Source organism: Molothrus ater, chromosome 13, assembly GCF_012460135.2.
Source record: "Molothrus ater isolate BHLD 08-10-18 breed brown headed cowbird chromosome 13, BPBGC_Mater_1.1, whole genome shotgun sequence".
Lineage (NCBI taxonomy): Eukaryota > Metazoa > Chordata > Aves > Passeriformes > Icteridae > Molothrus > Molothrus ater.
Window position 1 is genome coordinate 12,461,719 of NC_050490.2, and position 25,246 is coordinate 12,486,964.

Below are 25,246 nucleotides of genomic sequence, written 5' to 3' on the forward strand. Positions count from 1 at the left end.
GGTGCCCTGGGAGCAACAGGGTGTTAAACAGAGGGGGATGAAGATGTAAGAAAAGGATGAAGCCCAGCACTGGGTCTGAAGAGACATCTCTGCTCATGGAGTGCTGACCCCCATGGCACTGAGTGAGGTTAAACTGCAGGGCCTGGTGGGGAGATGCTGCCTGTTCAGAAAAACCTGGGAAGTAGGACTTCAATGACCCCAGGATCTCACCCTTGCCATTGAAAAGGCATTGACTTTCCTGTTATAGTCTATTTCTTCCAGAAAATAAGGCAGTTTGGACTCTCTCTTATTTGAAAATAATTTTTTTTAAAGTCTCCCCCCTTATTTGAGAAGATGCAGGGTCAAAAATAAATACTACTGAAAATACTACTAGAAAAATACTGGGAGTAGGAATGGGAAAGGTCACTCAGGTTCATGCCTTGATAAGAAGAGCTCCAGCTCTAGACACGCACATAAAGCTCAGCAGATGGCAAAACACTGCAGTTCACCAAACTTTCTTTTGTCTAAGCTGGGACAGGAGCTCAAGTGCTGTGAGTTGAGTTTTCCCATCTCTCCATCCAAGCCTGCAGGTCCTCTGCTGAGCTCCTCTCCTGCTTTACACTGACCCAAGCCCCTCCAGAGCCAGGAGGCCACCAAGGACAGACAACCTCCAAAACCACTGCCTGTTCTCTCAGCTCTTTTGCTTTGAACCCAAATTTCAGGTGGGCAGCAGGCAGGGAAGAGAGGAGCAGGGACACTTTCTGCAAGGACAAACCCTGCTGCAGTGTGCTGCGCAGAGCAAGTGACCCATCCCATCTCACCAGCGTGAACATGAGCTCCTGCAAGGAAAATAACAGGGGAAAAGCACTCAAGGTCTTTTTTTAAAATGTTCTTCCCATTTTCTGAATTTTGTTCTCTATTTCAGGTAGCTGATTGAGGAGTTTTCCCCTTTACCCACAGCTGAAAATAAGAAACCCGCGAGGAGAGCCCTCATTGCCAATAAATGGCTCAAAAACTTCCCCAGCTGGGACCTGCCAGGGCAGGCAGATTACAGCAACCAGCATCAGCAGATTTGCATATTCAAAGCCCGTAATTGAGGAATAAGCAGTAATGGCATTATGCAAATCCCCGGGCTCTGAGTGGCCGGAGCCAGAGCTCAGTTTACACATCCTTACCAAAATAAACCCGAGAGGCAGCGCAGGGCAGGCACAGCCAGGGAATGGCAGGAAAAGGCACCGTAATTCACCGGGAACTAGCCCTGAACTCCGGCAGCTGAGCCACCTCCTTCCCCCCTCTATATTAGATATATTTGAGCTCACAGTGCTCTTCTGGGTCCATGGTGAGTTAGAGGGCAAAATTATTGCCTGCAACAGGAGAAAGGCCATAGAAGTATATCAATAAAACAACATCCTTTCATGTGCTACCGGTGAGCTAAGCAGCCAGTATTGTGGTTCCTTCCTTATTTTTTTCTTAACCCTTTTTCACCTCCTCATCAGCAGAATTGGATCTGAGAAGGTGTATTTCATCTGGAGGATAATTCTTCATCAACTCCACTTGTGAACTTGTGCTTCAAGGTCAGCAAAGGTTATGGAGAAATGAGTGGTTCAATTGGCACATTTAAAAGCAAGTAGTAATTACAAGAATTTTTTTTTTTTTTTTTACTTAAAACACCTGAAATACAGCCATGCTTTCAGAAGGATTCTGTTCAAGTCTGTCACGCATTATTTTCCACAATACATGGCTGACTCTGCACCAGTAATTCACTTCACCTTGATTCATGAATAACTATCCCTCACTTCCTACTGTAAATACAATTCTAAACATATGGGAGAGAAATTATAGTGAATTAGGGTTGTACATTATCACTGTGATTAGCTGCATTTCTTACCCAGCAGATGTCTGGGTAGTAAAAATCCCCCATGAGGAGAGTATCCTGGAGTTTCCCAATTCCTTGATAACTGGGCCAAGAATTTCTCAGTCCTGCTGTGCTCTGATCCTGGTGGCCCAGAACAGATGCTCACTGTCTGCCCATCTTCTGCAGCACTAATCCCACTCTCCCCATGCTCCCAGCAGGACATCACGCTTCCCCTGCTTTTCTCTCTCATGTTATCTTCCCCCAGAAGCCTTCCCAGGGACATTCATCATTCTCACAATACCAAAACACTTTGACAAACTGAGCCAAACACCTCCCTGGTGTCGTATCTCTGATTACCACCAGAGTTACAAATCTGATGACTGATCTGGCTGTAACTATTGATGATACTGGCAATGCCATCACAAGCATCGAGGTGGTGCTTGTAAGATTTCTCAGCCCCCATTTGGCCCCTCTTTTCTTGGGCATCTCACGACTCCACAGCAAGGGACAAGCTCTATTCCAAGCAAATGCCTGAAGAGAGACACAGTGAGAAACTGGCACAAAATGAAAGCCCACAGAGATCAAGCAAATAGTCCCAAAACATGGAAGACATACGGTACTGCCTTGAGAGCTTTCACATGAAATTATCTTCCCCACTGCATTGCTTTTTCCATCCCACAGGTGCCTTACTTTTGGCAGCTCAGCTCTTCCAGCAGAGAAAAAATAAGTGTCACTGTCCCTCCCTCCCCCACAATGGCTCTTGTTCCTAGAGGCTATGAGAACATAAATGGGTATTTTTGTCCTCTTTGCAGGCTGCTGCCACTGATCACTTTGTCTGCTGTGGCTGGAGCCACCTTTGGGGCCAGTGGGCTCCTGCATGGTGTGACTGGGCATACCCAGACATTTGCCTGCCCTGGAGCTCCAGTACCTCTCAGCTCCTCAACATTTTATGCTCCTGAATCCCAAGGGATGAGCTTTTCACCTCTAACAGCAGTGATCTTGCACATGCCACATCCCGAACATCAGCACCAAGATCAGCACCGAGCTTTCTTCTGGCTGTCAGACACAGCTTTGAAGAAGTGAACAAGTGCTGTCAGATACCTTCTAAATTCCTGCCTCAGCATCCTGAAAATATTCTTCCAACCTCTTTTCTTCAACATGAGCCCTCATCATTGGTCATTTGTCTTATGTTATGTCTCTAACCTTGAATACCAGATTAGCAGCTATCTTTAAACTGGTAAAAAGGCTACAAACACTAATTCATCCTTCTAGCAGAAAGTGACTTTTCTACATAGTAAGAAAATGAAAGTTTAAATGTAAGTAATGTCCATTAATTTATCATTTACTGAACAGTTATTGTTCACTGACTCCAAAACAGCACGAGGCGTAGCCCTGAGGGCAGCACTAACATCCAGTTCAGTCTCTCCAGAGCAGAACCATGGCTAAAAGGCCCATTTTTAATATACTGCATCCATAGACATCTGCTTTTGAAACCTGGAACTAAAAGCCATGCAAAGCAGCAGAAACTCAACTGAACCAACTCACTGGGCCAAAATTTTCAAGGTTTAATTGCATAAACAAAAATGTATAAAAAATACATATTTGTGTGTTGTGCATTACCGTTTTTTAACTTTTACCTGGAAAACTCTTCAAGGCAGCACTGTTTCAAGGAATTAAGAGCTGTAAGGTGAGCAAAACATGAGCCCCGCTTTATTGAACAGCCATTAGCCATACTTAGAAACTGCACCATAACATTAATTTTGCAGCTACAAGATATTGGCCTTGAACAGAATTAATGCATATGCACATATTTGCTACACAGTCATAAATTTTACTAATGCAATTTTGTGAGCCTCTTAAATGGTAACCATTGCAAAAAAAAAAAAAAAATTAGTAACAGGAAAAGCAGGGTAAAGTTCAACAGCAATATTTCATTACCAAGACAAGCAAAGTAGATAAATGACTCAGCTTCCTTAGTTCTCTCCTCTCCCCCCAACATTACATGAGGAAAAACATGCTGCACAACATGAATCTCTGTTATTGTTGGAAGTGTGACAGTCTGGCAGGACAGCAGATCAGGAGGATTTTTCAATGCAGAGATATGTCTGTCACTAAAGCAGAGTTTACAGCAAAGCTGTTCAAAAAGCAGCAGATTCCACATAATTTCCAGGGACAGACAAAATAATTAGCATCTCTCTAGTCCCTCTTTTTTACTGTATGTAATTCCCTCTTTTCCCCTTCTTCCAGGGGAACACCTGCTGCTGTGGGCACAGGCTGGAGCCCCACCACGTGCTGGGGAACAGCACACTGCACACAGGCTCAAAATGAGCAGGGAAAACAGAGCAATTCTGCTGTGAATAGCAGGATTTTCCATTTTTCTTGAAGAACCAGCAATCAGAACTGCGTGTTCCTACTTGAGGAGTTCACCCATATATTTCCATCCTTAATAAATGAAATCAGTTTTCAGCCCTCTGGTTGCAGAGGCTGGCAGGAAATGTGGCTCCCACAAAGCCCAGTGTGAAAGCAAATGGGACTTGTTTTGTAGCTCTGCCATTTCCAGGGCTGTCTCATGATGTTTTGGGGGTGATGAGAAGAGGGGCCAGGTCACATTCCCGTAGTGCTGTCAGCCTCTCCAGTGGGATAAGGAGATCACAGACCCCAGGATTTTTTTCTTTAGCTGAGGCCAAAGCATTAATGTCTGGCAGAAAATTCCCTCTTTTTACTGAGGAAATCTGGTTAACTTTGAGAAAAGGCAAGATCTGAGCCTTCACTGTATGTCCAGAGACCTGCTTAGTGCCTCAGAGGAATATCCCAAAATCCACAGGTCCAGGGTGCAGGAGGGCAGAGAGGAGCAGGACTGGGGATGGGTAATTGCTGCCACAGCACTCCTAATTTCTAAAAGCCTCCAGCCTCAGCAGCAACCACATGTCCAGACACCCACCATTTCCTCAACCCTGCACTGTGCTATGCCTTGTAGAAAACTTCCCTGATCCAGAAAGTGCTTTGCACATCTCCCCACCATCCACTGCTGCCCATCAGGACCAGCAGTGCCTTGTAGTGCCATGCACAGTCCAGGCACAGCTGATTTCTTGGGCTGGGCTCATCCAAGGCCATGATCTGGTCTCCCTTGAAGATCTCAGTCTGTGGCTGTTGGGAAGGTGTGGATGTACTGTTGCTTCTGGAAGAGCTTCATGCCCCTCCTGCACATAGTTTGTACTGTATTGAACATAAATAAAACCATAAGGAACTTACTCATGAGAGGAGTTTGGCTGCTGACAGCCCACTTCTTCCTTGTTTGAAGATTTTGTTCCAGTATCTAGGTGAATGTTGTAGATTCAGGTAACAGCCTGCAAGATCTCAAGTTATCCTGTGTCTCAGAAGTCATCCAAAGTAGCCAAGTTTGCTGGAGAACCACTAGCAGAGCAGCACTTTACAAGATAAAGTGGTCTTTCCTGAAAAGGCAGCAAGGAAAAAACAAAATTTAAAAAATTACCTCATCTCCACAATTGCTTTCCCCGGGTGCTTGGCTTTTCCCAAAGTGCACACAACACAACTGACCTTTCCTTTCAGTAGGAGCGCACCGCTACGGACAGGGCACTGCCTGCTTTCCCTTCTTCTGTTTGCAGATGCAGTTGGATGGAGACACAGGGGCTCCTCAAAAGGAAATGTATGGCCCTGAGATCCAATATTCTGCTTGTGACTTGTTTGTGCAACAGCCAGAGCCATTCACCAGAGCTCGATCTGAAATCAAGGATTTATTCAACCAGCACAATCGATTGCTGTGGCACATTCAAAGCAGCACTGAGCTCCTGGGGCTGGGCCTTGGTTGCCAATACAACATTGTGTGCAGGAGTTTTCTTCTACCTTGAGACTCAGTGACTCCATCCAGCAGACAGAAACCTGGCAGCTGCTCCATCTTCCAGCACAGCGACGACCCAGATGAGATCTATATATCCAATATACGCAGCTTCATGGCTGAGGAAGGCTGTGCCAGAGTGCTTAGGATTTTTTGGCATGAGCCTGGTCCCACTTAGCATTTTTATGAACGTTCCTGCTCCTGGATTCATGCTGAAATCTAAAAATCAAAAGGGCACTCCTGCTTGTAAGCTTCTGGACTTGATACAAGAGAAAAACCTGAAATTGATGCAAACCCATGATAAACCATTGGTGCAAACTAATGCAAAACTATCTCCAAAGCTGAAACCAGCACCAAATTGTGACGGATAACCCCTCCATGAGGACCTGTGGTTGCAGCCTGACTCACAACACGTGAGCACCCAAGGTGGGAGCTGCTGGTGTGGCCCTGCAGAGAGCACTCAGCATTCCCCATCCTGACCAAAACTACAAAACCAACACATTGAAGGTGTTTGTGCAGCAGAGAGGAGGAGTTCAGGATCTCACATCACTGTGTTTTCATGTTTGTGCAGCAGAGAGGAGGAGTTCAGGATCTCACATCACTGTGTTTTCATGTCACTGCCCATTGTTTGTGAGTCCTCTTCCACAGCTGCCCTCTGCAACCTCTGACAGTGGTAGGTTCAGCTCTACCTCTGTTTCAACACCTGGAATTTTAAGACAACCTGATTCTGCAATTAACAACTCACAAGCAGCAAATTAAATTCATACAGGTGACTGCGTGTTCACAGGTGATTATAAACACTTATCTCTAGTACTGACATAAAAGGGACAGGGGTTGCATAAACATGTAAGTTAAAGAGGTACCAAAATATTAGTCATGACCTTGTTAAAACAGTTGATATGGCAAAACTCAGGCATGAAATAACCTATAAAATGAAATATGATTAGTGTCAAGAGCTAATCTTCCAGAAGCCCAAACAATGTGATGCAAAGGAGCTTTTAAAAGAAACCAAACAAACTCATTTTTCATTATCTTCTGCCATCTTATTATTTCACAAGTTAGAAATCCATTAGCAATTCTGCCAAGAACTAGATAGGCTGCTTAGTTATCTAACACTGAGACACTCACATCCCATGGCTATCTTGATGTCCTTAGGGAAAAAAAAACACAGAAAAAGCAATGGAGTAATAAATTATTATAACAGTTTCATTAAAACTTAGGACACTGTAATTTTCAAGTTTATTTGGTGTTATATTTAAATGAACCAAAATGCAACATTGTACAGTAACATTATAAAATAAAATTATTACATAGTACATTAACCAAAGCCCCATTTAAAAAAAAATCCTAAAAAGTCATTTGGGGACATATCCTACTCTTGCTCTTCTGCACACATGATTTATTAAGCTCATTTAAAGCAGCACTCTTATTTTTAGGAAAAGCAAAATGGAATTTGCCCCCAAAATGGAGTATCTTTTCTTATAGTTTTTGCAGTTTCATTTTATCATGTGTAATATATCAAGTTTATAAGGCATAAATACGAAAAACAGTTCAATATGCTCATCATAATTTTAATTAAGTAATACAATCTAGGACACTTTTTCAATCACACCAAGGATTACAATGTACCTATAGCTTGAATTTCTTTTTTTTTTTAATACAAAAGTCTATCATATGGTATACAGTGTATTCTAGTTGGTAACTGATTCACAAGGTGGATCACAATATTCTTGCAGGTTAATATGTCAGGATTTCACCCAGTTTGTACACTCTGCAGAATTCCTCCTTCCCTGGCTGCCCTCCTCCAGCAGCAGCAGCATCCCAAAGCTCCATCTCCTTGCCTGTTTTCAGAAGGGCTCTGTGCCAGACCCAAATCCCACTGGAAATGGCTCGGGATGCACATCCCAGGGGTGCCAAGGAGCTGCCAGGAGTGGAGGAGAAGGCAGGGCAGTGGCTCACAGAGGTGTTTGTGGAGCAGGGATTCAGGCTCTGCTCTCCCAGCTCCCTTAGGCTCCTGGAGGGAACCCTTGACAAAGCACAGTCTGGTGTGTAAGGAAACCACTGACCAATGGAGTGGGTGCCACTGGCTGCTTGCGCAAAGCAAGGATGGGCAAAAGCACCTCAGTAAATTAGGAGGCAGCTTGGATGTTTGGGATGTTGAGTGCTTGGGTTGGGCCAGCTTCACATCACCCACAGCTCCATAACCTGCAAAGCCTTCCCAGGATTTTGGGCACCTCTAATGCAAAGACTCATCTGGTGCCAGCTGGATGAGTTGCACAGATAAAGCTTGTGATCAGTAACACCTCCCACACCCCTCTCCCACCTCCCCTTAGGGTAATATTTTCTAAAATCAGATTACTGAGATGCCCTGGTGACAGCACTGCTGATTTGGGGCTGGGGGCAGCAGGGCCAGAGGGGCTGGAGAGGGCAGGGGGTCTGTGCCCACTCCTCCTGCCCCTCCAAGGCTCTTGTCACTGCTGGTGTGGGCAGATGGGGGATTGACCCTGTGCCCCCACAGGGCCACTCTGCTCCCTCCAGCAGCCAAGGAGGGGTGGCAGAGGACTTCCTGACATTACCTGGAACCAGGAACAGATTTTTTTACATAGACAATCAACCTAAATTGTGCATGAGGTAAACTGCAGAGCAGTGTCCTCCAGAGTGTTTTTCCCATGTCTAATATTAGATATCTTGCTGGCAGCTCTGAATTGTCCCCAGAGGTTTCTCTACCTGCCTGCATTTACTACGCACGGATCCTGAGCGCCTGTGCTCAGGTGCTCTGAATCACACCATAACCAAAGGCAGCCTAAAATAGACAGTGTGAATTGCTCCCTCCCTGCTGTGACTCCATCCTGCAGCATCTGGGAGGAAAGAGAAATTAGCTTAGTATTATGAATGGGCCAAAGTCACAGAATTTGGGTCAGGATTCAGGCCAGGCAGGCACAGGTTTTGTCTGTGGGCCTATTCTTGTTCTCTATTTGCTGATGGAACATCCAACCCTGTGCTTACAGTTATTTTTCTGATAGATCAACAGTCTCAGGAATCACCTATCCCTAAATAAAGCACAGCACGTAAGCAGCACACAAACAGCTCTCCAACTGCAGGGATGAACTGACACACATCTAAAGTCACAACAAAGCCTTCACCTCCCACACACCCTTCCCTCAATACTTTTTTTAGACCAGTCAGAAACAAACAGTGAGTGCAGCACATCCCAGAGAGCCAGAGGAAGGAGCATCCAGTGTTTTCTTAGCTGCTGTGTCATTGTGTAGGGAGGCTGCTTCTGAGGAAACCAGAATTACCCTATACAAAGAGCATTCACTAAAAGAATCTCCTTCCCTGAGGAGGACCAGCAAGATCACACTATTTCCTGAATTTTTTTTTTTTTTCCTATACTTGACAGAAGAGTAATGCTGTCTGGGTTTTTTGCTTTCACTAGCCATGACAGGTTTCTGTCCCAGCTTGAGAATTCTATTGAACCTGCTATTTGCATTTGGGATAAAGCATCAAATGGACATTTCCCATGGGATACAGACTGCTTGCTGTCCAGAATATTCAACCATCATTCTTAAGTACATTAGCAAGAGGGAAGCAAAAGATCTCCCTGTGCTGAATGCATTGCACCAGCAGCAAGTTTCTACCAGCGCTGAGAAATTGTGCCCTTAATGTAAGTGCTCAGTAACCACCAGCTCTGCTGCTTGAGGAGCACTCGGAACTGTATAGAAGGCTTGCAGGAAAAGGACCTCCATTAGTACCCATTATGCTCTGATTTATGTTACGGGCTTAAAATAGCAAAAATTTAAACAGTTCTATTTAACCTAGAGTCTAAAAAAAGGCACAAAGACTTTGTGGGAAAAAAAAAATTGTAACTGTTCAGATTACATTTCCAAGAACTTTACAGAGCGTTGCTTTGATTTGCCAGCTTTGCTTGCTGGCAGGAGTGAAATTGAGACAATTTCACTGTCTGCAGAGGTAAAGAATACCTTTTGGCAAGGCAAGTTTGCCAGCTCTATGCAAATGTTATTCAACAGAAGTAACTAAAACCTCTTGTGATTGCTTTAAAACATAATCTTTTTGGTCTGCAGCACATTGCACTTAACTAAGTACTCAGTGATGATAGAGTGGGTCTTAGGGCAAGACCAAATACAAAGAGCCCTTTTTAATCTGAACGTAGGAATGAACTCTGTTCACAGCTACACAGTCTGCTTTCAAACAAATGATCATGAAATACATAAATACTATAAAATAAATACAATACATTCAGAGTTTTCAACACTGTAGAGAGTTGTTAAGACTTCCCTAGCTCCTCAATGTGATGCATATAGAACATTCCCTTCTATACAGTGCTACCTCCATGTACCCACACCTCAACATAGCTCAGACAACTTTCCTCTCTTGCCTGGATTCTCATCAGTCTCTGATTCTGTAAAACACTATATCATTCCTTTAGGAAAAAAAAAAAATATTGCACTTTTAAAAATGCATAAAAATCGAACCGAGTTCCCATTAACTCCACCACACAGTCTGTTATTTAAAATAGGACTTTTCCAAAAATGCATCTCTACTTGTTCTGCGTTCCACCTCCATTCTCCACCGGGATATCCTCAGAGCATCGTCCCTTAGCGATCTCCTCACAGTTTTGCCAGCAGCCATTCGACACACAGCGTGAGCTATGCGAGCCACAGGTGGCTGGGGGTCACAGGGGTGTGCCCAGGCTCAGGATTTCATGGTGCAGATGGGCACCACGATGACCAGGATAACCGTGCAAGCGGCCGCCGCGATCAGGGCAGCGATCTTGCAAACCTTTGCCCTCCTGAACTCGGCTTCTTTCCGTTTCAGCAAGGAATCGTAGCCAGGAGTGTAAATGTCTTCCATCCAGTACTCTAAGTTGTTTGGGTTTAAAGATTCTTGAGTCTAAAAATTGAAAGGAAACGGTTGTTAATTGATTGGGGCCTGTCATTAATAAAATAGGTGAGCAAAGCAGACGTATCCAGCTGCACCTGGATCTGCTGTCAGGATAAAGTGGGTTATTGCCACTTCTCACACCCCTTCATCTCCTGGGTCCCAATTCCATAAAGCTGATGAAAGTGGTAAAAAAATACTGCAAAAAATAGGCTCCTGCAACAGTAAGATTCTGCTCCAAAATCCCTCACGTACCTCTGATTAACCGGAAACTTCGTCATCTTGGATGGCATTTAAATAAGATCTCTTTAATCTGCTCGACAGCAGAGGTGTCAGCAAGTGCCGGCCTGTTACTGTTAATAATTTTTAAATTATTAAAGCTCAGCTGATGGGAAAGGTTCTTAATATATGCTCCTCATGCACTACATTTTAAAAAGCTAACCCTAATTTTGTCACCATGATTTGCTTGCAGGGCATGATAACCCAGCCCCATCCAGCACCCAGCCCTGCTGCAGGGGCAATTTACAGACCCCTCCTCTGGAATGGCATTGCCTGGGGACACGGGCAACCTGCAGAACTTCATCAGTATTTCCATCTGAATTACTTATTTTTTTTGTCTTACAGCTTTTTGTTCCTAAGTATTTATGAGCTCTTAAAGCTTTCTATTTTAACCTTGCTTGTTTTTTCTCCCCCTTAATCTCTGTTTTAGAGGAAAGTAAAGGGAAAACTTGGGAAACTGAAACTCTACACATTATATTGAACTTATCAGCAGAAAGGAGTAAAGCAAAAAGAACATTTTGAAAAATGACAGCATTTCCCCAAAGCTGTCTCCTTTATCTGAGGCTCCAAAAGCCCATTTCTTAAAAAAAAATGAAAAAGATTCCATATAAAAATATGACAGTGAGAATAGCCTAACACACACCATTTCTGTGTTTGTAACAGTCCTGATCCTAAGCTTGTTGGACTCTGCAAAGAAACTCCAGCTGACTTGAGAAGGATTTGACTAATCCTTTAGCCTTTAATTGACTAATTCAGATTTTGTGGCCACAAGCTACTGGCTGAAACTTTGCTTTTCCTGATAGCAGCATTTGTTTTATGTAAAGAACTACTAAAAGAAGTGATTCTATAGCTATCTCAGAAATAAACATTGAAAATTGAGCAATGGTTTTATGATCATTTAATGGGCACCTCTATTACAGTGTTAGGATGCTGAAACAGAGGCCATCAGCCACACCTGTGATTGTATCTTCAGGGCTTGGAATGACCTGTTTCAGCCTTGTGAAAAAAGGCAGCAATCTCATCTCTAAAGGCATCAGAAAATAGCCTGATACTGTTTGATCCCAGTGGACCATCATACACAAAGCAAAGCAATGAATCTCACACAGAGCCCACACCTGGGACAAGCTTTGGCCCTGACTAGTTTTGCAATTTCTTTTTTTGGAGGAAAACCCAGCAGACTCCTCAGGCTCCAGGGGAAATTTTAAGTAAACAAAGGTAGAAAAACCCCAAAGATAGCAATAGTATGCTTCAAGGAAATTGCAGTTTTGGACCCATCTGCCTTGGCATTGACCTTTTAACTACTTCAGAAGGAAGATGCATTATTAAAAAGGCCCATTACTGTTAATCAGCTTCCTTTCCCATTTCATTGCCAGACGTAGGAATGTTCATTAAGGCATAATGTATTTACTTTCAGTTCTAATAAACTTAATCACTGGGGAAAAAAACCCCACTCATCAGTCTGTGTCTATTTTTTAAGTTTGTCAGTAAGCTCCATTATAAAGTCTAGACATGGGCTTTGCAGGGTAGATGCAATTCTGACAACCTTTTTGGAGGGAGAGAATCAAACCAGTAAACTTCTATCACCTTTATCCTAAAGATAAATGATGGTTTGCTCACAGCCATGCAGAGCTGCTTACAGAGAACAAAACAGCCCAACGAGGAGCAGATGGAGAACACTTCTCCCAGAGGGGCTTTGCTTCCAAATATCACCTCCCTTACTGCCTCACACAGCAGGTAAGTGATGCTGTGTGACTGCCTGCTGCAGAGGAACTTCTTCAAGCCCATTCCTACTCTAGCACACAGCCTGCAATGCCAGGGTTAGGAATTTAGTAAGCCATCTAAAGCTTTTAAGACCCAAAAAGCAGCAGGGAGCTGAGGCAAGATGCAGCCTGCTCCCTGTGCTGCTTGGTTTCTCTCAGAGTGCACTTTAGCCACAGCAAGGAGCAGGAGCTGGTGAGGACAGGGAAGTTTGCATGAGCCAAGCAAAGAGGTGAATTTGTTGTGCACAAATTCCTGCACCAACACTCATGGCAGTTGCACTACAGCACGGTGTGAGTGATGGTTTCAAATCCAAATGAGCCAGCTCAGGGTCCTGAGGCACAGCATCCCGATGCTTTCCTAGGGATTAGCCTGATGGGTTTGGAGCTGGCTTAGGTACCTCAGCACTGAGCCACTGAGGGCTGGCATGGAGCAGCAAAGTCTCAGACTCCTCCACGCTGCTTTCCCTGGCAGACAAGCTGTGGAGACAAGCAGACTCCCTCTTTGAGCATGGCTGCACCCCACAGAACCCAAAATGCCTGAGGTCAGCACTAGACCTCCACACTGGTCCTACATTCTACTGTCAAAGTGCATATAAAGGATACACAGAGATTTGCACATCAATGTGGATTTCACTGTGTGACACATTTTAGGTTTTGAGACCATGAGGTGCAACATTTCTTTGGTTTTTACACATTTTGCATGTCATCCTTCAGGTCTCCTCTTTAAACCTCTGCTCAGATACCTTCCTTCCTAAAAGATGTGTTGTGTTTACCAGACTACACAGGGTATCCAATGTGGGTGCTCATTTTATGTCAGGTTTGTGATTTCATGTCGGGAAAATGTTAATGCAAAATTTGAATGTGTCTCCTCTGCTTGTTGCACAAGAGCCTGCACACTTCCAAGCTGAACCAAAATGCAAACTAGACACAGCATTAGTTGCCTGGCTGGTTTCCAACAGCCACTTCAAAGCTTCCACAGTGACATGTTTCAAAACCAGTCGTGGTATTGAACATCTTCTACAAGTATTTGATGTCTTGTGTTCCTAGTAAAATGGAAAAAAAAAAACCAAATCTAACATTGCAATTCCCTGTGAATAATTCAGAGGAAAAGGCAGCAGTCCCAGCTCCTGCACCACTCTGCCTTGCTGCAGTTAGGGACCAGCTCACCTCTGCACTCCCTTATTCCCCAACTCTTCCTTAGAGCTACTAAAGCCATGATGGCTTAGAAGACATCTCTCCATTGCAGAATAAGCTGGCAGCATCAGCCTGTCAAGGATCACCATTCAGAAACAAAACATTCACATTCTTCATAGTCCCTGGCCAGGATGGATAGGGATCAGCAAGATTAGAGGCTCAACAATCCACAGCTCTTTCCTGAGCTATTCAAATCCCTTCTTAAATGCATATTCTGGCAACATCCATTTGCAATCAAGCCATTCAAATTAAACAAATGAGACTCACTTGTAGATCCAAGGCGGCAATCTTGCCTTTATCCCCCGAATTCCTCGTGTATTCCTCTATGGTCCATGATGGCTGGGCACGTTTCACTTCAGCCAGCTCTGTCAACCTCATGTCTGTGTAGAGAGGGTTGCTTTTCATGTGTGACTTGAGTGATGCAGGGTAGGGATGAGGACTAAAGACTTGTTCAATCAAGAAAGCGTCTTTTGGCTGTTTAGAGAGTCTATGTGGCTGTGGGATTTCATATTGCCTGTCTGCCTGCAATAGGGTTTAAAAGAATTTGAGAGAAAAAACAAGACTATGAGGGAGTTAAACACAAAAGACAGAGATATTCCTTTCAGAAGCACCATATGATAAAAAATAGACCGGCTAGGATAAAGGTTTTGGATGGCCTTTGTCCATTTGCCCACCTTCTTCTCACAAACAAACCAAAGAGGTATTGAGGTATTTTACAGACACAACTCCAACATGAACACAATGCTGACACAGCAGAAGAAATTTAGGGTTTGTGCTGTTCAGAGATCAAAAAAATATTCTGAAAATGGCCCTGACAACCAGAGAAGCCCAGCTGATCTGCAAAAGCTGAGAGATACAAGCAGGCTTCCAGGTTTCTGTTTCCAGATCAAATCCTAACGTGAATTATTCTTCACGGATGCCCCCACCTGACACTGCAGCAACCATGGTACCATCCAGTGTCAGCCACAGGCCACCGAAGGAGTCTGGGAGGGACTCTCAAAATCAGCATGTCATCCTAAGCAAAGCAATGTACACAAAAGCCAAGGTTTGGTCTGACTAAGGATGGCCTTCCTCCCCCTCTGCAGTCTAGCAATAACCCATGGTTTCGTGGTTTCTTGTTCACCCAAATGCACTTCTTTCCACCAAACCTCTTCCTCTCTGTTCTCAACCCTCCTCTGCCCTCACACCCCATTGCAGAGGGCAGAGCAAGCCTGTCCTGTGGTCACAGCTGACAAGGGGCTGCAGGACCCCCTCCCCAAACAGGAACAAGCACCCACCGCTGCAGTTTCACAGAGCAGCACCCAGAGCCCCAAGGACATCCATGGGGTCAGTGAAGGGGGCACAGGGAAGCTGCTGGGAGCATGGGCAGAGTTTTTCTGCCCAGCCAAACCAAGAGCCCAGCTACGCTGCAGTTCCACAACAGGAGGCTGAAGACTCATTTAAATGACCATGAAAGTCAGATAGAGAGAACATAACTAAAATGAGCATCTCACAGCACACATACAAGGGTTTTTTCCTTGAGGGATTTGAATCTATGAATCTATTTTGTTGGCTTTTAAATATGTACATACTTCTCTGATAAAAGCCATCACGATTCAATTTCAAAATATCCCTTCTAAAACAATCACTAGACAATTTCAATTTTCCCCACACCCTTTTCACCAAGGTAATTACCAGGCCTCCTTATGTTGCTGCAGATGATGAAAAATACCATCACCTTCCCAAGATGTCACCCACATTACCACCCTTTCTTTGCAAAAAAGCAAAGCTTTTGAGAAGCAACTTGGTCATTTTGCAGCTGCCAAGCAAGAACCTACAGGTACAAAATCACTCAATTATGATAACAATAAAGGCAGGCATAACATGGCAAGGCAAAGCATTGTCATACTCGGAGGCTTGTGATGACTGTGGAAGGCATTCATAACCACATTATTTTTATGCATTTATTATGTGAGTTAAAGTTGAAATTACCTCCTTAGATTTCCTGTGCCAGTCCTTATTTTCTCCTCCATCTCTCTCTTTCACTTCCTCCTCTGTAATGCCAACTTGGTTGGTGTAAGTAATAGCTCTCCAGTCTCGGGGAGAGTTTGAAATACTTGCTATTTTGGATTCGGTCGCACTGTTTTCTTCTGTTAGTGATCTTGATGATCTCCTAGTAAACAAACTTTTTTTTAAGGCTTTTACTCGAAGACTCTCACTATTACTTCCACTGGCATCTGAACAGCACCATTCTGGATTATTCTCCAGTTTGCCTCCATGAGGAGTATTGTGGCACTGAAATATCTGCGGGGAGTTGCTCTCATCTGATGCGGCATCGCTTGTCAAAGAGTTGAGATCTATTTGTACACTGACCTTCTCTGGCTGCTGGATTTTTTGATCTAGCTTGCTTAATTTTCCCAGGACTTGAGAGATTTCTTCTCGGACACCTGAGAGAGATTCCAGTTTCTTCTCTATTTCACCGATCCTCAAGACTAATTTGCAGACACTCGTTTTCAGTTCATCGTCTGTGTTACTCACATCTGCCCTGACCACTTTATCCAGTTTGTTACAGGCACTCCCATTGGAGATCTTAGTCAAATTGTGCTCAGGTGAGCTCTCACAGTCTGATTTATGCACCTGAGACAAGGAACCAGTGCTGTTGTAGCATGAGGACTGCATCACTCCTGTGGACCCACTGATACTCATGTCATCCAAAAACCTGAAAATGTCACTGATGTCATCGCTCACGATTTCAGAGTCATCATCTGACTGCTTCAGAGAGTGCCGCTCGCCGTACTTGGCTTGGCCTGCTGCACACAAATCTTTGCATTTCTTGTGCTCCAGAACCTGCTGCTCCGTTTGTGTCCCAACACTCATGGTCCTGTCAATGCTTAAGATCTGCACAGAAGTACAGTTAATGCTTTTATCCTTAAACTTTTTGACTGGCTCATGTTTCTCCACATCTAGAATGGAAGGAATTTCCTTAGGTTTATGCCCATTGGGTTTCACAGCATAGTTTGCCTGCATAATTGGTTGCTGATCCTTTGCATTTAGGTAGGACTGATGCCTGTCAACTGAAGGAAAGTTTGGAGATGGGTTGCTCGAACTCTGGTATCGTGGTTTCTCTTCAGACTGCTTCCTATTAAAAAATGAGCGTTCAAAGTCAGGGACCTCCTCAGTATTTAAACTCCAGCTTTTAGCTGGCCAGGCAGTTTGCTTGGTTGGCTTTCCAGTCCACTTTTTGGTTTCCTGTGGTCCAAGAACAGTAGTTGGGCCAAAATATGTTGAAGCTTGAAGATCATCTAAACTTTCATGCTTCACTCGCCTTTTCTCCGGTATAGGAGAATAAATTGGATTCAAGTACTGGCTGCTGTATGGCATTTCAAAGCTGTGGTTGAAGAAAGTCTGCTTAGAGCTTTCTTTCCTGTTCTGAGGCTCTCTGTGCCCATCTTCTGGTGCTTTGTTGGATGGTATTAAGTTGGGAGATATTGTAATCAGATTATGAAAATCTTCTTTGAATATATTTCTTTTCTGGACACACGACTGCATCATGAACGGCTCGTCATTTGAAATGAAAGTTTCTTTTAAGCCTGCACTTATAGGCAAGGAATCCTGGTCTGAAATAGATTCATTTTCAATGTTCATGGGGAAGTAGGTACTCTGCATCTCACATGGTGGGGACGTGGCAATGGAGTAGGACGCCAGTGCCTGCAGCCTGTCCAGAGAGGCAGCCCGGCCCTTCATGTCCTTATTAACACCAAGCAAGAAGTTGGGTTCTGATGAGGGGACAAACTGCTGGCAGTCTTTGCAGTCCATCTTTCTGCATTTTGAAGACCTTCTGACAGGAAAGCCTCGGTTAAAGTCCTGGTCGTTGAGCTCACAGTTGGGCACGCAGTCAGGCACACAGTCTGCCATATTGCAGATCTCTGTGTCAGACCTGCAGGACTCGAAGGACTCCTTCTTCTTCACTTTGTGCCTTGCAACTGGAAGCTTCTCCTTGGCCACTCCCCCGTTCATTTGTATGAGGTTGAATATCGTTACTATATCTGCTGCAACCATGATTTTCTTTGATTGCTGATTGTTTACAGTGCATCTCATTTTGTCTTTGAACAAAGTCGCTGGGAAATTAGGATCCAGGCAAGCAGTGTAAAACAGCACGCTTCTGAGCTTGGCCAACTGGGATAAATCAAACCTTGCACACAGGGACTTGCAGAGATCCTGGTAAGAAACAGTATTCTGCTTTGTGTCCAGCTCCTCCAATATCTTCACCAGGAAGAGTGAGGATTCCTGGTTGGACTCCATGGCTTAAGTGTGTTTTGCCGTTTAGCCTGGAAACCACGTTCCACTTCTACAGCAACACAAAAAAGATTGTAAATCACTCACAGGTAATACCCAGGGCCTTGCAACTCAGCTAGAGATGGGGCCTGACTCCCTAACCATGCCATCCAGGGCGTGCTTTATAACCCATCCTCATGTTCTGAACTTCAGGCTGCAATCCCAGCATCCAATAAATCAATACTTAAATGGAATCGGGGTTTTATCCAAGAAGGCTCCTTTATGCCAATGTCTACTAAAGCAACCAAGTGAAAAATCAGAGGAAGCTCTGGAGAGGCTGAACTAATGGCAGATAGACAATAGCCTGCACAGAATTTCAGCACAGAATTTCTTACCAACTTATGAGAGTTTCAAAGCACAGTTTAAGCATCAAATTGTCTGCAATCATTTTAGTCCTAGCTTAAGCAGGGCTGATCCACTGCACCATGACATGTTTTCATATCTGAATGCAAATGGCTCTGAAGAAGATTTTCTGTCAATAAACTTCTGACATGTTTTTAGAAGTTATCTGAAAACATAATTGCCATCTTGCTTGCTTTAATCCATTATTGTCTCCTCTGCTCTGAATTATCTCCTTTGGATACTTTGACATATTTTTTCCAGAAATACCTTTTCAAGAATGGAAAATTTGCCAGGTCCTACATGAAAAGTGTGTGTGGGTCCCGTTTGGACTCTACAGTCCAAAATTTAGCAAAGAACAGAAGGAGTTAAAAAAAAAATAAATCTTACTGAACCTTGAAACCAATCCAGCAGATGCTAGAGGGCTGGCTGCCAATCAGGATGGATTTGAAGACAGAGAAATATCAAGGACAGAGAACATCCTCTTCAGTGATGTGCTCCCAGTGAAGCCTAGAAGTGCATTTCCATTCACCATCCCGAAATGACAGGGCAGAGGTGAAGAGCAAAAGCTTCACATTTATGTGGATAACAGGAATAGCTTGAACAAGCACAGCTAACACTAGCAAACATCTTGGGGAGAATATAAACCCCTGCACTTTCAGAATTGAAAACAACCTTTAGCTATTATGGATTAGGAAAGGATGTTGACGATTTTTCATCCATCTATTGTAAATATCCTTGTCGGTGTCTCTGCTGTTGGCTACTAGGAAAGACAGAGCACAGGCTGATGCAGTCTGCCAATTGCTACATTTGGTCACTCTGTCTTTGTTATTCTTACTGATAGGAATGACAAAAATCTTCTCAGTCTCCCAAAAAGGTATGTTATCTTCCCCCATTCACTGCCACCCTTAGATGACCCCTGGAACTGGCCTCTCCTCCATCAAGTGCAGAATATCCACCCAAATGGCAAAGCACTGAAGTCAACATTGCAAGGCTTATTATTACTCATTCTAAAAGGCACCTTCTGGTCAAAGACCTCAGGACTCCTGAGCAGTACTCCAGAATCCAGGGCTCCTGTTCCATCTCCTGCCCTGACATCACACATCAGTGATTGCTATCAGTGTCAGAAGCCAGAGTACTTCAGCTGTCATAACAGATAGTTACCCAAAAGAGTATGAAACAAGTCTCCATATGAACTCGGCTGTTTATTTAAATAACATCTCTCTACTGTGTGTGACCAGGAGCTGAGCAGCAGCAACGTGGATGTATTTCTGTGATTGTAAACACAGCTCTCAGAAAGCAACGGCTACAGGGATTTTCCAACACCTCTGCTGCATGCATGTTTGCTTTTAAAGCTCCTGTATTATGCATAGCAGCACAACTCTTCTGCCAGCTGACAAAGGAGAAAAAATATTTTACTGTTCTGTGCTCAGCTCCAAGAAGTAATGCAAAAGGCTGGAGGAGGGTGCTGGTATCCTTTTTCTCTCAGCAGAGTGTGCTTGGAGGCACAGCCTCTTTCACAGCCTGCCTTTGTATTTCTCTGACATGCCACCATTAATGATGCTCCCAGGCTACGTCCAAACTCTGCTAGTTACCACCAAGGCTACCAAGCTCTTACAGAATAAACTTCACGTGTAGGGCTCAGAGACATTCCCAGCTGACAGGGGGCTGGCATTCCAAGTCAATTTTCTGCATGTTATATATCTGCCACTTGGGACAGGAGTGAAAATATGTCTTTTTGTCACCTCCAGGCTGAATACCAGCAAAAGCAACTATCTCCTTCTATTTGTAAATTCACAGCTTCTTGCCAGCCCCTCACCTGGATATACATTTTCACAGCCTGATGCACACCCTGCACTGGCCTGCCAGCAGCCTGCCTTCTCCCCACTCACACTCCTGCTAAAACACCCAAGTAGCCAGTTTGCACTAATGTATTTTGAAAAGTGTCAACCCATTTTGTTCCCTACCCTTCTGTCTTTACCCTCTCATCCCAGTGAGGATATCCCAGCTACAGCTTCTTGAAAATCTTTGCTTTGCACCAAGCCATTCTTTGTGTCATCAGAGGTTTTAACTTCAATTCAGGTTTCTAAACACCATGAATCTGGTAAAACTCAGGTGTAGCCTGAGTGATGACAAGCTCAGTAAGTTGAGTGGAAGCCCTGCTGCATATCCCCAGTCTCATGATGCTTGTACTTAGCACCAGCAAGGACCTTTGTTTTGGGGACCCCAATCTATACACAAGCAGAAAGGCAGAAGCACTGAAGCACAGAGACAAAGCAGGAGAGCCCAGCTAGGCTGGGTTAGCTCAGTCCCACCCCTGTGCTCCCAGACCCAAGCCTGGCAGGCGGCAGTCAGCTATAAAGCAGTGAGAGGTCAGGGATGTGACAGCGGCTTTGAGACAAGGGTGACCAGGAGAGAGCTGAACCTGCTCAGGTGGGAATTCAGCCAGTTCATTCAACTGAGACTCAGCTATGGGAGGTGGAAACTGAAATGGCAGGTTGCAAACACAGATATAGGCCTTGAGAAAAAGAAAGCTAGCTAGGAGCTGTAATAATTTCTTCTTCACCCCTTGGCTGTTCACAAACAGCTTTTTAGTGTGAGAGAATTTTAGGTGTGAAAGATATCTCTGGGCTTCAGCCTGAACATGGAAACTGGTGCTCCCTTGTGCCAGAGCATCAGAAACATTGCTGCTAGTGGAGCACCAACAGATTGGGGCTGTGAAGAACAGGATGTACTACCCCTAAGGATAATATATAAGGGCTTTGGAATCTTGTTTCCTGGTTCAGGGATGTGAAAACCTGGTGCCAGAATTTTTAGTGGCACATTAAGCTCCTCTGCCTCTTGTCAAGCCTCCTAACAGCCTGCGACAAAGACGGGCGCTTCTTGGCAGGCCAGCCCAGGAGCTGCCACATCCCAGGTGCCAAGCACTTGGCCAAGCACCATCTCAGCCATTATGTCCACGCTCATTCAGTATCTCTCAAAGCAGGACCAGAATAGAGCTAGACGTGGCACATAAATGCAGAGCTCTGAAATGAGCACAGGAAGGCCTTTTAAAGAGGGTACAGGGTCACGAATCAGTCAAAAGCAGCAAAGCAAATGGAAGCACCCACAGCAAGAGCAGCACACAGGGTCTCCTCAGATGGCCTCAATTCCACCAATGTCCTCGTGCCTTCCCCTCACTGCCAACAGCCACACACACCCCCCAAACCCTCCTCAAACTGACTTTGGTCTCCAAACACATGGAGCTCCCCAGACAAAGGGATGGGATCTGGCTTATTTATCTCCACCAAGACCATCTCTGACCAAAGGAGCCACTTAACATTTCATCCTTAATGATTTTGTTATATTAACATCGGAAGGGTCGCTTTGACTCAGCTTCCCGAGATTTGACATTTGCTGCTCTAATAGCACAATTATATCCCAGCATGGGCTTGTGGAGCATCAGATTGCACAGCCAGTCGATGGGGGCTGGCTCTCCTTGCACACAGATGAGCTCCAGACTTACCACAAATCGATGTCTTCTTGCCCTGCACCAGGAGCAATGAACTGAGCTCTCATCTTACCACTAGCCCACTGTCTCAGCCTCTGGAGGAGAAGTCCAAGAATATTACAATTGCAAGCTCCATCCCCAGAGGAGCTCTCTGCTGCACAAAGGGAATATTCTGTTCTATTTTCTGGTGTCTTTAGGAACCAAGCCTCCATGAAACCTCTCCCCTGTGGTTCTCCAGGCCAGGGGAATCTGCAGACTCTTTCATGCATCTTGCTTCCTTGTAGGAAAGCCAGAATGCACCTCCCATCCTTACCACCTCCCAAATCAGCAGTGGGGTGAGGGTGCTCCCTTCATCTGCTGCCTACCCTATAAATTTGCCATCCACAGGAATTCATGGAATTAGTACTGCTTCCCAGTTGCCCTGGCTGCTTTCCTATGACTCCTTGAGCCCAAACCCTGCCCTGCCAAAGGGTCTAAGGGCAGCACACACTGAGGCAGATAAACCCCAGCACAAGATTCAAGAGACAGTCCCACCACTCGACTTCCCTGAGCAGCTGCAGGGTGGCAAGGTGCCCTGCACGACTCTGAATCACGGCCACTGCCACACAGACCACGTTATCTTCCTCTCTTATTTCCTCCTTCATTTCCTCCTCTGTTCTTTGTGCCACTGACATTTGTTCTCCCCATCTCCCAATATCCACAGCAGGTGCAGCTACCACACAGATGTGACTCTCCCTTTGATTTGCCAGCCAAGAGGGAAACAGCACCCTTGTTTTGTCTCCCCCACAGTGACAAACTGGCCACCCCAGAATGCCACTACAGCAGCGCAACAGCAGAGTGATCCTTGCATAAATCCCCTCAGAAAGAGCCAGCCACTTCAGCACAGCAGAACATTAATACAGAGCCAGTGATGCTGTTTTACTATTAACTTGGGCTCATAAATCATTCAGCCTGCCTTCCCAGCACCAGATACTATAAAACAAGGCAGGCAACGCTTGCCTCACATGAAATGTAACCCGTCAAGACGGAATTCAGTTTTTGTTTTCTCCCACACTCATAAATTCATTTCTCTGTCAAAACATTAAGAAATTTCTGATGAAGGAATGGGGACCTCGAGCCCCATCTGGCTTCCACTGCACACAGACACGGGAGCTGGCACTCAGGGAAACAATGCCCATTTCCACACACCTTATTCCTCCTCCTCCCTCCAGCCTTCTGCTGCTCATTAGAAAGAAAACTAAAACACACACTTTGGAGCCCTGCCCGTGCAATGGCAACTGCTCCTCTCCACCTTTCATTGATGAGAAAACTCCTCCTGACCAGTCTGGCACAGGCTGTCTCCTCCGGAGCATCTCTGTGGCTGCGCAGGAGCAGGGTGGGCTCATTCCCTGGGGCAGGTGGAGGTGGCTGCTGGCTGCCTGCTGTGGTTTTTATTCACTCCTTCAGAGCCGAAGGGAAGGAGCCCCTGCGTGCCGGGAGCTCGCGGTGCCTGTGCTCCCGGGAAGGACGCACACACCCCACATCTGCCGAGCATCCCGCTGCCAGCCTCCTCCGAGGGTCACCGGGGGTCGCTGGGAACAGCACGGGAGGAAGAAGCTGCTGTTTTCTGGCTCTTATCCTGCGTGAATGAGCCCTGGGAAACCGCGCTTTACAAACCCAGCTCCTTACCAGAGGCAGGCTCTGCTGTAAAAGGACTCTGCACAACACTTCAGCTGCCACAACACCCCAGAATTCAGCGGTTTTTAAAGGATCTGAGTGCCTAAATTGATAGGGAACTTGTGGATAAAAGCAGTGGACCCTCGCGGCTGTGCAAGAGCTCAAGTCGAACAGGGTTTGCCATTGATTTTTCTTGCACAGTAACATTAGGCTGATTGTCTGATTATTTGCATGGTTCAGTTATGCAATCCAGGTTAAGGTATCTCTACAATCTGGGAAAGTGCAAACAATCATTCTAAAACTGTGAAATAAATTACTGGAATTATTACTGCATCATATACTCCTGGTTATTCTTTGCCAACTCTTGGCCCATTCAGGCACACACAAATACTGTCCTCCCCATACATCATTAGAGCCACATCCAAGCCACGTTTTTACTGGAATTTTTTGTATAAGGAGACACCATTAAAAATATTGACAGACAAACACAAAAAAGTCTAATTTAATTAAATGTGAGCAATTTATCCCATCTGTGGGCAACCTCGATTTTTGCACAGCAAGTCCATAACAATCTCACTGCCACCCTGGTCCCTTGCCCTGGTGGGTCCAGCTTCCCTGATCCCCATCCCTTCAGACTCCGTTTGAGGGTTGGGGTGCCTGGGGCTCAGCCCAAGGGTCACCCACTTGCTCCTCTCGGGCAGATCCGGATGTGCGGGACTAAAGTGGAGCTGCCAAAGTCCCAGACGGAGTTTCACGATTTTGGAGCACCCCCTTTTCCTAGAGAGCTTAACAAAGAGGCAGGACCCCGGGGCACCGGTGGGGACCAGAGGGGTCTCTTACCTGCGCTTACTCCTCCTTCTGCCAGCCCGGCGGGGGCAGCCGGTGCTGAACGCGCTCCCGGGCACCGCCGGGTGCTCAGCGCATCCCTGGGGATGGAGATCACGGGGGCTTGTCCCCGGTGCCCCTTTCCCCCAGCGCACCGCCCCGCGCCCCCTCCCGCACCTGGGGCTCACCTGCGGGCTCCGCCTGCCTCTGGCGCGGGCAGCGCGGCCGTCAGGGCTGCATCTGCCGCTGCAGCAGCCGCTTCCCGGCCAGCAGGAGGAGGAGGAGGAGGAGGAGGAGGAAGAGCCCGAGCCTGAAGCCCCGGCAGGATGCCATAGCGCCGGGCTGCGCTGACAAAGGCGGCAGCAGGTTGGCATGGGAGGAGGGAGAGAGGGGAGGGAGGGGAGGAGAGAGGACAGAGAAGGAGGGGAGATGGGAGGGAGGGGGCTGCACAGGCCGAGCCTCCCCGCACCGCCCCCGGTCCCGCTGCCCCGGCCGGCCCCGGGCGCTGCGGCAGCGGCTCCGCAGGGACCGGGCGCGGCGGAGGGGCCGAGACTCCGCTTCCCCAAACCACTACATCCCTATTATTGTTATTATTCGGGTGAGTCCCGGCGCTCCTCGGGGCGGGGAAGAGCGCTCGGCTCCAGCCGCACCGCCAGCCCCGCTGTCCGGGCAGGGGACAGCGCCTGGCGCAAAGGGGGCAGGAAAGGGAAAGGGGTGCCCAGCAGGAAAGGGGGTGCCCAGCGGGAAAGGAGCCCGACTTGCCCAGCCAGGGACATGGAGAGCAGCACTCTGAGGAGGAG

General features: G+C 45.9%; 1 protein-coding gene across 2 annotated transcripts; it reads right to left on the minus strand.

The window, feature by feature from the left end:
• Positions 1-6,906: 6,906 nt before the first annotated feature.
• MINAR1 (membrane integral NOTCH2 associated receptor 1) lies at positions 6,907-24,792 on the minus strand. 2 transcript variants are annotated; one of them, XM_036389864.2, is made up of 4 exons: positions 24,635-24,792; positions 15,794-18,149; positions 14,090-14,344; positions 6,907-10,601 (listed from the first exon to the last, which is right to left on the minus strand). In XM_036389864.2, the coding sequence occupies exons 2-4, from the start codon at positions 18,101-18,103 to the stop codon at positions 10,404-10,406; spliced, it is 2,763 nt and encodes a 920-aa protein (XP_036245757.1). In that variant the 5' UTR covers positions 18,104-18,149; positions 24,635-24,792; the 3' UTR covers positions 6,907-10,403. The 2 variants fall into 2 exon arrangements, with proteins under 2 accessions (XP_036245757.1, XP_054372251.1); XM_054516276.1 differs by lacking the exon at positions 6,907-10,601 and having other exon boundaries at positions 14,221-14,384.
• Positions 24,793-25,246: the final 454 nt, after the last annotated feature.

Bases quoted from the DNA above. Each gene is read 5' to 3' on its own strand.
- MINAR1 (XM_036389864.2), bottom strand. From the start codon at position 18,103: ATGGAGTCCAACCAGGAATCCTCACTCTTCCTGGTGAAGATATTGGAG. The intron at 14,345-15,793 runs GTAATTTCAACT...ACCCTATTGCAG, and splicing joins GGCACAGGAAATCTAAGGAG to GCAGACAGGCAATATGAAAT. The intron at 10,602-14,089 runs GTGAGTCTCATT...TTCAATTTTTAG, and splicing joins TTGCCGCCTTGGATCTACAA to ACTCAAGAATCTTTAAACCC.